The 13,342-nt window shown below is 38.2% G+C and overlaps 1 protein-coding gene across 1 annotated transcript in view; it reads left to right on the top strand.

Annotated features, from left to right (window-relative positions):
• The window catches only part of dst (dystonin), a 138,456-nt gene extending 125,905 nt beyond the window's left edge, over nt 1–12,551 (top strand). The window contains exons 93-104 of the mRNA XM_084736527.1: nt 197–326; nt 502–665; nt 1,745–1,907; nt 1,999–2,153; nt 2,240–2,314; nt 2,512–2,529; nt 5,598–5,715; nt 6,655–6,720; nt 8,155–8,345; nt 8,565–8,675; nt 9,928–10,054; nt 11,473–12,551. Of these exons, the coding sequence (XP_084592653.1) occupies nt 197–326; nt 502–665; nt 1,745–1,907; nt 1,999–2,153; nt 2,240–2,314; nt 2,512–2,529; nt 5,598–5,715; nt 6,655–6,720; nt 8,155–8,345; nt 8,565–8,675; nt 9,928–10,054; nt 11,473–11,729 (1,575 nt within the window). The 3' untranslated portion in view covers nt 11,730–12,551. The remainder of the gene's footprint in view (nt 1–196; nt 327–501; nt 666–1,744; nt 1,908–1,998; nt 2,154–2,239; nt 2,315–2,511; nt 2,530–5,597; nt 5,716–6,654; nt 6,721–8,154; nt 8,346–8,564; nt 8,676–9,927; nt 10,055–11,472) is intronic.
• The last annotated feature ends 791 nt before the right edge of the window (nt 12,552–13,342 follow it).

Genomic DNA, 13,342 nt, shown 5'->3' with positions numbered 1-13,342 from the left:
ATTTGCAAGACATTACAAAGTAATTGTATACGTTAATTTAAATACTGCCCATCTCTGTTTGGGGTAAAATGTCCCTTTAAAGTGTGCACACTGTACTTTCATTATCACTGGTATTATCAAAATTACATGGATACTATACTCATTTGTAATTGCACATGAACCAAACTGGAAGTTTTCTTGTTGCTTTTCCCTGCAGGCCTTCATGGAGGAAATGACCAGGAAGCAACCAGATGTTGACAAAATCACCAAGACACACAAAAGGAAGGCTGCCATGGAGCCCCCGAACCAGTCTCAGATCCCCGTGCTCGGCAAAGGAAGAGCTGGAAGTATGTATCCCACAAACACCCACCGTGGAGCGTGACCTGAGCCATCTGGCCCAGTGTTGAGTCACCTCGGGGTGACTCCACTTCCTCATCTTGTTCATTTTAGCACCTGGAATGATGTCAGTGATAATCTATTTTTCATGATTATATGGTGAAGGTGTTTGTGTTTCACTCACAGGAAAACGTTCTCCCACGCAAACCATGTACACGTCAGCAACGCAAGCTCCCATTGAAACCAAGAACCCGCGAGTTAACCTGCTGGTCACCAAGTGGCAGCATGTGTGGCTGCTGGCTCTGGACAGACGGAGGAAACTCAATGATGCCATGGACAGACTGGAGGAGGTAATGAAGCGCTCACTTACTCTCAGTGTTACTGCAAGAACTCCTGAAATTTGTTCTTTTCTGATGCTTCATATCAGCCTTTAAATATATCAGACACTGAGAAAAAATAATATCAATATCATGTGCTGTGATATTACTTTTTATTACTTCAATATCATATATATAGGCACAGTTTTTTGCTTGTGGTAGCCCCGAGGATTTTTTTTATTTAGACCTGAATAATTCTTCCCTCTTCTATTTGAGCAGTTTGTCACTAAAGGTGACTGCAGTGTTGTAATTTCGTATCTTCAGTGAAGGCAACAGAGGCGAGAGAGAGAAAGGGGAGAGTGTGAATATGGATAGAAGAAGTGACAATTTGATATTAAAACTTTCTTTAATCATGAAGCCTGTTGTTACTCTACAGTCCTGTAGTTTATGAAGTCAGTGAAGTGAACAACACCGCAGACTGGAGTGTCTGTTAACAGTGACGGACAGATAAATCAGCGCTCGTCTCCTTTATGAAACAATCTGTGTCCTCACATCGCTGCATTATTGTAAACTATAATAACTTCTCATGGGTCACATCTTGTTAGTATTTAGGATTAACAAATTAGAAGCTAAACATCACTGTAGACCATTTGTCTTGCACAATGATTTAATGAAGTACAAAACCTACAAAATGATCAATGTTGTGTATTTCTTAAACTTCTGTACTGCACATTTGCAATTATTATTATAGGCTTCTAGTGGTAGGCAATATAGTTTACTATTCTATGAATTATAATAAATATAGGCATTTTTTAGGGACACATTACAATTTTTCAATGATTAAGACATGCCCCTTGAATGTAAAGAAGTTGGCATAAAAAAGCATCAAAACAGTTTGTTTATTGAATTTTTTTCCAGGGCAGGAACCCCCTGGACTCTGTAGTGGTCTGGACTCAAATATTCCCAAGGTCCAGGAAATGACCCTGTTTATGACTCTATTGTTTTTAATCTTATGTTACTGTGATTTTTTAGCAACATCCTCCACAAGAATTACCTTCGGGATTAATGAAGTTCTACCTTATCTTATTTTATCCTTAATATTTTCTCTGCAGTTGAAGGAATTTGCCAACTTTGACTTTGATGTGTGGCGGAAGCGCTACATGCGCTGGATGAACCACAAAAAGTCTCGTGTCATGGACTTCTTCCGCCGCATCGACAAAGATCAGGATGGCAAAGTGACCCGACAGGAGTTCATAGAAGGAATTCTCTCCTCCAGTAAGTGACAAACGCACAAACTCACATCTGAACAGCATGTTCTCCAGCCAGCAGGATGCTCACTGTGTAACATTTGATGGCTCTTCAACAGAATTCCCCACCAGTCGTCTGGAGATGAGCGCCGTGGCAGACATATTCGACAGAGACGGTGACGGCTACATCGACTACTATGAGTTCGTGGCTGCTCTTCATCCCAACAAGGATGCTTACAAACCACTAACAGATGCTGACAAAATTGAAGATGAGGTGACACAAAGTCTCACGCTGAGAATTTCTAAATCTAGAGACGTGTTTAGAGAACTGTGGTGCAATAAAATCTTCTCTGTTTATAGGTTACACGTCAAGTAGCAAAATGCAAATGTCCAAAACGATTCCAAGTGGAGCAGATTGGTGCCAACAAATACCGGGTAAGCAGATTTTACCTCTCAACTAAGAAGAAAATATGATTCAGCAAACACAAAAAATGTTTAAATACAAGTAGCTCAATTTTATGGAAAATCCCGTGTAAGGTAAGTTTTAAATTTGCTGCAAAAAGTCTGAACAAAGGTCAATACGTGCTGAAAAGTCTAACTTTCTATATTTTTATTGTTCCTCACATCACCAGTTCTACCTTGGAAACCAGGTACATATGAGTCCTCTTCTGTTTTTATGCTTCTGTTCTGTGCCTTATCAAACCTTTTTCATTTTACCATGTTTGCTTTTCTATTAACACTCTCTGCCCAGATTCCTGTCTGATGTTTACAGACTGAAACTCAGAAGTAGTAATAAAGACCTACAGCCATCTGATTGAATCCATAAGGAACACTGGCCTTCACTGTTGCCAGATTGGTTTGATGTTTTCCAGCCAAATAATTGTTCAAAATCCACCCAGGTAGATTAAAAACAGTGAAATATTCTCTATAATAAAATATACAAATTAATTCATGGTCAGTCACAATTGCTACTTTGTACATTACAGCTATAAAACTATTTTCCATTTCTTCCCTCTGTCTGAAAATATTTGATCAATTCATGGGTACCAATCCTATCCTTCAATTTTTTACATTACCAAACTAGTTATTTGACCCAGTGCAGCACTCCCTATTTTTTTCTCAATAATTCTGTAATGTGATTTCTGTTACAATGAAAATACAAATTTGCAAAAACACTACAGTTTGTGTTTGTATACAGGGGAAATTGATTGATAAAAATATCATTTCAAAGTTGTTTTGAGTGACTGGATGTGTTCGCTTGACTAAGGCAAACAATTTATGAATATATTTTTAATATATGGTATTTTTTATATATTTAAAAACAAGCCCAACTAATGGTAAACCAGCCCAAATCCTATCCACCCACCAAACCCTATTTTATTTGGCACAGTTCAATCAAAAACAGCCTAACTGGGCAGAAAACAATGCAATCTGGCAACACTGCTGGCCTAAGATTTGTTTCAGTCCAACAATTTTATGGTAGCTGAACATGATCAGATCATAAAATCTGATGAATGAAAGAAGCGTTTAAGGACCAATGTGCTTAAGTTTTATAGCATTTTTTCAGTTTTGTTTAAAAATAAGACAATCCAGGTGAAAATTAGTGTAGTAAATGTTTTATAAATCTGCTTTTGAGTTTCAGAAAATGCAATATGAAAGTGCCAGTACCATTTCAGCCCATATTTTTTATTGGTCCACGGGCATAAATTCATCTGCTGGGCAGCTTTCTGTGTGCTTGCCTTTGGCGCTTCAGTCATGGGAATGATTTTCCTCAACATTGGCTGACATATTTTTGTGTAACTGACTGTAAATGTTTATGAATTTATTTTCATAGTTGGGAAACCTTGATGATTTCAATGAATACTTTGTTTTTCATTGTACCTACTGAGTTAATATGTCTTGACAAAATGCATGTTGCAGTTTAAAATTCATTGGGTTCACATGCCTCATATGCTTTCTGCAGCTTGTTGGTTTAAGATTAATGATGGGAGGTGTTAGTCAGAGGGGACAGGGGCTTTAGTGGCTGGTTTGTGAACTAGTTTGTATTGATGTATCACACAACAAATGAATTGAAATAATTCTTTTGACAGTTTGGTCTGGTTCACTGCTTACATGACTCCTTAATCGGCGATGAGACAATAGCAAACAGGGAAAATCAAAATCTTACCCCCCACCTACACGTGGCAGTTTTGGAAAGCTGTATTCTGGTAAATGGTTATTCTTAAGATGTGTCTTGTGCCTCTTTTTTCCTTCAGATCATCATCACCTTTAATGTATTTGATCACTAAAATCACCAGTGACATTAAATCATTCTGATAATCATACAAGTGCAAGATTTTTTAACCAGCTGAAGAGATTTCATGAGATAAACAGGCACTTAAGCGGAGGGTCATCAGTGTTTGGTCATGTCTGCGTGTCACACTGTGCTGGTGGATTAGACAGAACTGATCTGAACCATTCCTCATGTTGTTCTCAGTGTGTCATTGGAGCTAGCTGCATTGGATCTGCATCAGTGTCAATGCATCCTTAGTATTTTCAGTCGTAGTTGTAGAAACAAAGTGCTGGATTGCAGGAGATTGCTGTTTTGTCCGCTTGATCATGATGTGAAATTGTTTTTGACAGAAAGCATGCGGCTGTGATCGTCCCGTGTGTGAATTAATGTTTTTATGTGCTAATGTTCATGGTCACATCCAACTGGCTGACTTCTGTCTCCCATCACCTCATAAACCGTGAGCCATCCACATCCATAACACGCTCAGTGTTCTTATGTTTGTTGGTTTGTGTGGTTGGTGAAATGAAGGCAAATTATTATACACTACTGCCCCCTGGTGGTGTAATAACATGCCTTCAGTTAATGTGTTTTTTCACAGGCTCAACCTGCAGTAATGGCAGCAAACTGAAGCCAGACACTGTTGGAATAAAGTCAGATGTTAAAGCTGCAAAGTTTTTTTAAATACTGTACATACTGTAAAACTTTACAGTACAGCACAGGAGCTCAAATTCAACTTCCTATAATTCTGTCAAAGATTATAACTTTAGGCTGATTCTCCTATTTCTGAATGGGACAGGATAAAATTCACTGATCCAAAACTCACTTATTAAAAATTGCTTGTAAATTTAGAAGATTTGGTTGCATAGGATATAGGCAGGAAAAGGGTTAGCTTCTATTAGCTTCTATTTTTGACCCAACAGTAAATGTTTCAGGCTCACCGTCACATGGCTGTATGTACGAGGTACAAGGAAATGTTAGGTGTGAGAAAATAAACAAGACAATTAAACATGAGCTCCTTTAGTATTAATGAACAAATATAGTCGTTTAAAATCAGTTCTATGCACCAGCACACACTAATAGAAGAAAACCAGTTGGATTGACCTTTGTGTAATTTGTGTCTTTGAGAATGAAAACTAGAAATTTATGTTTTTGTGTCATAATTCTGTTTGTGTAAATCTGTGCAACACGAGGAGGAAATCAGTCCTGAAGTGGACATAAATCATCTTTGATGGCTGTTTTCATTTTTGCATGAAATGTTTTGATTGAAGCTTTCTGAAAATATTTCAAAAAATCTGAATAATAAATGACTTGATTGGATTAAATTTAACCCTCCAAACCAGTCTGGTTTCCAGTGTTGCACAGCTTGTAGTCTGCATTGACAGATTGTTCATACACAGGTCAGTGTTTTCACACACCTCCTCTTTGTTCTCCTTCCCCCCGCCGCAGTTTGGAGACTCTCAGCAGCTTCGTCTGGTCAGGATTTTACGCAGCACTGTGATGGTGCGGGTGGGTGGAGGCTGGATGGCTCTGGACGAGTTCCTGGTGAAGAACGACCCCTGTCGAGGTGAGTTCAAAAGTTCAGCACCAGAAGTCACAAAGCAGGGCTGGAAAATGTACACATTCAGTTTTGTCTAGAATGACTAGAATATTACAGTCTGGGTCCATATTTAAGAATCTCTTCTTTAAGTTAGAAACGACATTTTAAGAGAATTTAACAGGGAAGCTGAACAGCACTGTGTTGTACATTTTAGTAAACTCAGATAATGTACTTTTTAGCTGCAAAAAAAGTAGTAGTAGTATTTATAGTGCTTTACAGTAGATTTTTTACAGTGCTCTCAAAATACGGAGTGTGTCAAATTGATGATGGTGGGCCAAATGTGGCCTGCGGGCCCCAAATTGGGTGGCTCATCTGAGTACTATTTAATGTGAATTGTGTAGCATTCAGCAAGAGGATTACATACATATACCATGCATTAGTTTTGATTAAAATCAGCCAATTCTCAGTGAAAATTCTTTTAGAAACAGTGCCTAAGAATAACTGACTGTAAAAGGATTAGTAGTATTTTCTCAGTTCAAAAGTTCTCAAAGTTTAAGACTCTTGAGTTAAGAGTCTAACCTTCAGGTTGAATAGAAGTGGAAGTAACCACAGTGACTGTTGTTTCTTTTTGTTGGACCATGCCGCTGATTTATTCAAAATTTCAGAATCACGTCTGTGACTATTTACCCTCCTCTTAAAGTCAGTTCTCGTTATCTCAACACAACATAGAGCCCTTAAAAAGTAACAGATAAAACTCTTGTTTAGTTAGCTATAAATTAATGTGCAAGTACGACTGCTAATCTGCCTCCCACATGTATATGAGTATGAAACCATCCTATCTGTGGCCACGTCTGGTGCAAAAGCTTTCTGTACTCTGCTTGTTTCTGCTTTCTTCTGTATTAATGATCAATCTCCTGTTTTTCCTGCTAAACTTCCTCCTGCTGAACATGATATCATTTCTTCTAGTTCATCACCACGGGAGCAAAATGTTGCGCTCGGAATCAAACTCTTCAATTACTCAGTCTCCTATAGGTTGGCAAATCTCACACTTTCTCACCTTGCTCCATGAACCCACCAGTGGTATGTGTGTCTGCACATCCGAGTGTGTGGTGCTTGTGTTGGTCCTGGTGTGTACCTCTACTGTAGCTGTGTGTGTGTTTGTGTGTGAGTGAGTGCTCATCGTGAATGGCATCCTCGTCACCACCAACTCCAACTCACAATCAACTGTCATCACTCAGCTGCGGCTGGTTTTCATGCATGCAGTTGTTTGTGTGAGTCACATCACCTGCTGTCACTCTCAGGCACGGTTTTGGGAGTTGAAGCACCGAATTAGCTTTTTTTCTCTCTCAGCATGTAACCAGCAGTTCTGAGCTCAGCTTCTTTTGCGGTTTTCAGGTTTGCTTGACAATCAAACAAACAAAAAAGGCACTTTAAAAGTTTAAAGAGGACACTTAACTGGTATAAAACTGTCTAACACTGGGGAAAATGATGAAGTCGTCTCTATTTAACACACAACAGAAGTGAAACAGTATTAATTGCACTGTTTACTTTGCTTGACAGTGTGGTTTAGTGATTTAAAGTGCATGTAAGCTGGTTTGTTTGTAACACAACTGGTGCAACGTCTGTTTGGTTTATTCTGTGCAGTTTCTGTTTTCTTGGTTTTGTTATTCTTCTGATTTGGGCCGTATTGGTGTGTGAGTGTTTAGACACACTGATTTATTTGAAATTTTCCTACATTTGTTTAGCAAACACAGAAGTGCTGCTTATTGAGAAAAAAACAGTTTATCATGCTACTGTTGCAGTTATTGGACTTCTGTTGGACAAGTATGGATGAAACTGCATGAGTCCTGTGTTTTCAATTTGAATCCCAGCTTTTACTTTAATTCATTTGAAATATTTGGCTTTTTTTTTTTTTAATCCGACTGTCACATCATGGCAACACTTTATTTTACAGGTCCGTATTTCCCTAATAATTTCCCAATAGAAGTTTCCTAGAAATAACTATGTAAAGCAGTGCTAAGTACAGAGGAAACAGAGACGTGCATTTCCAATTAATTAATAGCAATTAATTCTTCCCCTCGAAAGAGTCGGGAAAAACTTCTTAGACATCAAATATGGTCTGAAAAAATCTACAGATGAGTCTGAAGAATTTTGAAATGTGAAATGTGTAGGAATCCTGTATATAGAAATATCTGCTCACAGTCAGTTTTGTTTGCTAATGTAGGTCATTTAGAGGCATCAGTATTAATTTGAGATTTAGCAGTTAAAAACGGAAAGAAGGAAAATTCTATTATACCTATAATTAGTACCAAATTGCATAGATATTTCTAGGAAATTATTAGGAAATCAGGGACTTCAAGTGGAAAATAAAGTGTTAACTCACATCTTCATCAACATGACAAAACTATTAATAATGATCACAGCTGTATTAATGCAGTCTGGCTCACCTGGAGTGTCTTTTCTCAGCGAAAGGCAGGACCAACATGGAGCTGCGGGAGAAGTTCATCCTCCCAGAGGGAACCACTCAGGTGATGGCGAGCTTCCGCTACCGAGGCCGCAGATCTCGACCGTCTTCCAGAGGAGCTTCTCCCAACCGATCCACCTCCAGTCAGAGCTGCCCGGTCCCGTCACACACGACAGCCACCACGACAGCCAAGGTGAGCAGCTCCACTCTGCTGTCGTCTCATCATCCGTCACACTGTAGATCCATCATTCACCATCATGATTTTCCTCTCATTTATCTGCCTTAGTTGATTTATTTGACATTATTTGATCATTTTCCTGATTATTCTTTGTGTTTCTTACATCTAGTGTTTCTTGTAGTTTTTGATTTGTGAATCCATGTCTGTGTTTTTTGATTTGCCATTGTTCCTCAGACTCCCCAACACATAACCCGCAATTATGATAAGCCCTGGCTTACAAACAGCAAACCCTCCACTCCTCTTAAATCATCAGACTCCTTCGGGAGCCAAGGTTCATCCTCAGAGGTATAGTCATATTCAGCACATGATGCGCTTCAGATTCATGACCCAACTGAAATCTACTGCATGACTGTCAAAACAGAGACAAAATATGACCAGTGAGCCCAGACGGAGCTTCTGGTTTGTAAAATGAGTATTTGTTAGTTGTTTCTAGTTCTGATTTAGACGATTTCTGATTTTATTCTGCACTGAAATACAAAATAATGTCAGATCTGGAAGATGTTTGACTTATTAAGTGGTCTTATGTTTTAGAGATTTCAGTTGGGTCCGTAAGCTTTAACCTCTTTGATCGCTAATGGTCTTAATATTTAATTCCTGCCTCACAAAAATGTCTGTCTCATTTTAATGCTACTGCAACATGAACAGCTTTGTAATCTGTGCATGTATGTTTGTGCTACTTATTATCTACAGGTTTAACATGTACACTGTCAAAAAAAAGTTGAGAACTTCAAAAATTTAAAGCAACTTACTGTGATAGATTTTTGACTTGTGAACCAAACTCAAACTTTTAAGTTTTGAAATATACTAAAAAGAAGTTTAGCCAACCTAATCTTTAAGTTTTGGAAACTGTGAGCTGTGAACCTTATATGTTATTATATGGGTGCCTGACAATTAAAATATTAGCCGTTAGTTTATTTAGTGATTTTAGCATAAAACTAAAGCTCAAAGATTCAAGTTTATCTAAAGAAGAAAAGTGCTTTGTCCTACTGCATGTCTGGTTCTGGCAGTTGGCCCCCACCCTTAATAAAGAGCCTGGATCTGCTCGAGGTTTCTGCCTTTTAAAAGGAAGTTTTTCCTCGCCACAGTTGCCTCAATGCTTGTTCTTGGTGGAAATGTGTGAAAAGTGCCCTGAGATAACTTTGTTATGGTTTGGCACTATAAAAATTAAAATTACATTTTAATTACACGTTACATTCTCACCAAAGGATTAGTGGTTGGTAAAACTTTTTCAAAACTTAAGGCTTTCAGAAAACTATTGCAGTCAGTTGACATTTGGAGTTTTCTTAACTTTGTTGTGTTTACAGTGTATAATTCAAATACTAACTGCTTCTCAAAGGGACTGTAAAGGGTTGTTGCAAAAATAAGGATTTCTCAAAATTTCAAACTAACAACACCAACAACATTTGCTGTGTTTTCTGGTTCATCTTGCTGTGTGCTGTGTGCTTCAGTCGGTGAGGACTGCTTTCTGTCCTGATGCTGTCTGTGTGCAGTTACCTTCGGGTGAATACAAATGAGATTGAAGGTCTGTCTCTTGCAGGGTACACCGGTCCAAGGCAGCAAATTACGTCTTCCCGGGTACTTGTCAGGCAAAGGATTTCAGTCTGGTGAAGAGGGAACCCTGATCAGCGCTGCTGTACTGAAAGCTCGAACACAGACAATAGGTGGTGAGTAGAGATCAACGTCAGGAACACTTTTAATTATACTTACAACAAAGTGTGTTTTTTGGTTTTATTCTTGGGCACACATGCAGCTCCTTAAAAGTGTGTGAATAAAATAGAATCCAAGGAATGAAAACTGTTGAAGAATAAAGACACTTGCAGTTACATTTCCAGGCATCTACAGATTGGACTGTAGTCTGAAAAACAAGGGACTAAAAAACATTTTAGTTCATGATCCACATACAAGCAAACTGAGCTTAAAACCAGTAAAACCATTGCATAAAAACTTGTAAATAACAATGCTGGGGCTGTAACTAATATTTAAATTAATTATTGATTAATCTGTCAGTCATTTCCTCAATTAATCGATTAGTTGTTTGATCCTTGAACTGTCAGATAACTGTGAAAAAAAGTTGATCACTGCCTCCCAAAGCCCAAGGAGACGTCTTCGAATGTCAAATATATTCAGTTTACTGTCAAAGAGTAAAGAAATTAGGAAATATTCACATCTGAGAAGCTGAAATCTGACAATATGAATATTTTGGCCTTAAATAAATGACTCAAAGCAATTAATTGATGACCAAAATAGTTGGTGATTATTTGATAGTTGATAATTAATTGATTAATTGACTAATTGTTGCAGCACAAAACAATACCTCAGGTTTATAAAACAAATGATGAACAACCTGAGATATCTTAAGAAAAATAAGTGCAATTTTAGAAACATTAATCAGGAACAGCTGTGCATTTTATTTATCATTGAAAAAATTGGAATTAAAGACTTGTCTGCAATTTTCAAACTTTGTAAAGTCATCTAGTGGGCCGGATCGGACCCTTCGGTGGGCTGGATCTGGCCCACGGGCTGTATGTTTAACTCCCTTGCTACAGAAAATGGGTGAAAGATCTGAGATGACACCCAGAGGTCACTGCAGGTGTTTGAAACCAGGAGTTCAGTTTACTGCTGAGGTCAAAAAGTCAAAGTAAGGGAAAGCGGGCTGAGATGATGTGGGACGAGCACAATGGAAGTCTTATCCTTCAGTGATGATCCTGATTCTTCTGCCAGCACTGTGTGTGTAGGTGGACAAGTTAAACACACTGTCAATAAAGGTTTAAGACCAGAGCTGGCCTTTGTAGCTTTTAATGGAAGCAAAACTGTGAAAACATTATTAGTATACACTATTCTTTATTCATTCTTCAAATGTTTGTGGCTCTCTTGTCTTAATCAGGATGGTGTCTGAGGCTGTATCTGCTGTCCTTATACACATGGTGATAAATTACCATAGATAATACTAGACTTAAGCACAGAAACTACTCGGCAAGGTTTAGTTTGGTTCAGTGTGGGCACTACAAACTACTGACTGAACCACTGATATCTCTAATGTTTGTAGTTAATTAATAATTGTCCTTGATTTTATCTTTTCTAGAATCAAGAAAAAATTCCAGCCGACCTGGAAGTAAAGCCGGGAGCAGAGGGAGCAGTCGCAGAGGAAGTGACGCCTCTGACTTCGACATCTCAGACATCCAGTCTGTGTGCTCGGACGTGTCTGAGACGGTCGGCGACTCATCCCGAGCGACGCCGCGCTCTGCATCCCGCCAGCACGGAGGAAAACCTTCCAAGATCCCCACTCCTCAGAGAAGGACCACGCCCACAAGCAAACTGGCCAAGGGATCCAAGCGATAGTCAGTGGCCTTGAAAACAAAACAACCCAGGAGCTAGTTGCACCCTAAACACGTAACGGACACTGGAGATATCTAACTTAAGAGACTGCAAATGTGTTGAGTGTTATTTAAATTGTTGCGAAGATGTAAAATATTCTGTTGAGAGGCAATATGGTTTAATATTATGTGAGAATGGAATTTTAATGGCCTTGTGTATTTGTTTTTAATGTATTTTATTTTTTGTGAAAAATGTCAAATTGTTTTTATTGTATTTTATTTTATTGATGAAGAACCTGTAGAGGTTTGACGAACACTAGGAAACCTGGGAATGACTATGTCGTACGGTTAACTAACATTTCTAAACACACTAATGAAGGGCAACACAGGATAGCGCTCTAAGAGTTACTGAATGTACTGTAATTTATGTTTGCTGATGTTTGGAGTAGATGGTGCATTATGGTACCATTTGGCACTGCAATTATCTATTTAAGTGCTATGATATACTGCCAACATGCATTTAAAGGGCAATGCAATATACTACAATAAAAACCCAGTAAGCACTGCAGAAACCTTTGAAAACACTATTTAAGGCAAGTAGCAGAAACCTCGTAATCATGAAGCTTTTAAGTCCTGTTTGTTTGTGAGCAGCTGCAGCCCCTGTTTTGTTTGACCACTTCACAGCAGTGTGTGCATTGACCTTTCAGAGGTGCCACTCCGTGTAGACATTCTCTCGTGCATCTATGTCAATGTATGGTTAATTTCGGTAGAGCTGAAATTGTTACTGTAACATTACTTTGTAATAAACCTGCTTGCAGAAAAGCACCAGAGACTGGTGTGCACTACACGATCGGCTCGGCTTCGCTTGTTTTTGCTCCTTTGCAGATCTAGAAAAATATGCATGCAGCCACAAAGAGGTGGACTGGAGTCTTCAAGGGGGAGCAGAAGTACATATATTACCATTTAATTCCACACAATTATATATAGTCTATTAATATTTGCTCCCAAATGAAAATATTTTAATTAAAAAATAGCTTTGAGGCACACAAATAAAGCATTGAATAGAAATATAAAGGTGGTATTAAAATGTAATAAAATTTTATTTCCAGATTTTTTTTATGCTTATAGATATTTTCAAATTGAACAGCCATAATATAGATAAGATCTTATCTGCTACAGGGATGGCTGGCGGAAAAGGGTGAAATCAAAACCTAGGAAAGCATCGGCTCATGCTGCATTCATCTGCACTCAAACATCAGAATTTCCAATAAGCCAAAACTTATCATGTATATTTTTTTAATTAGATTGTCCAAAACTGGAGTGGCAACAAGGATGGTCTTTTAGGGCGACCCGCTCCTCCCCTGGTTCAGACTAAAAATCTCAACTATTGGATGGATTATCATGAAATTTACTGCAAATATTCAAGGTCCTTGATGAACTGATTGAATCTTAATGCAATCTTGTTTAATCTTAATGTCAGTTTTAACAACCAATGAAACATCTGATATCTGAAGGCTTTTTTAAACTTTTGCAAAGCCTACTGATCCCTGAACAACTCACAGTGCCATCATCAGGTGAAAATTTAAATTTTCTTCAATACTGGTTTATGACCAAATACCTTTAAAACAAATTACATTC

The sequence above is a fragment of the Lutjanus erythropterus genome, chromosome 14, assembly GCF_056507025.1.
Source record: "Lutjanus erythropterus isolate fLutEry1 chromosome 14, fLutEry1.hap2, whole genome shotgun sequence".
Lineage (NCBI taxonomy): Eukaryota > Metazoa > Chordata > Actinopteri > Lutjaniformes > Lutjanidae > Lutjanus > Lutjanus erythropterus.
This window is presented reverse-complemented; position numbering and strand designations above follow the sequence as displayed.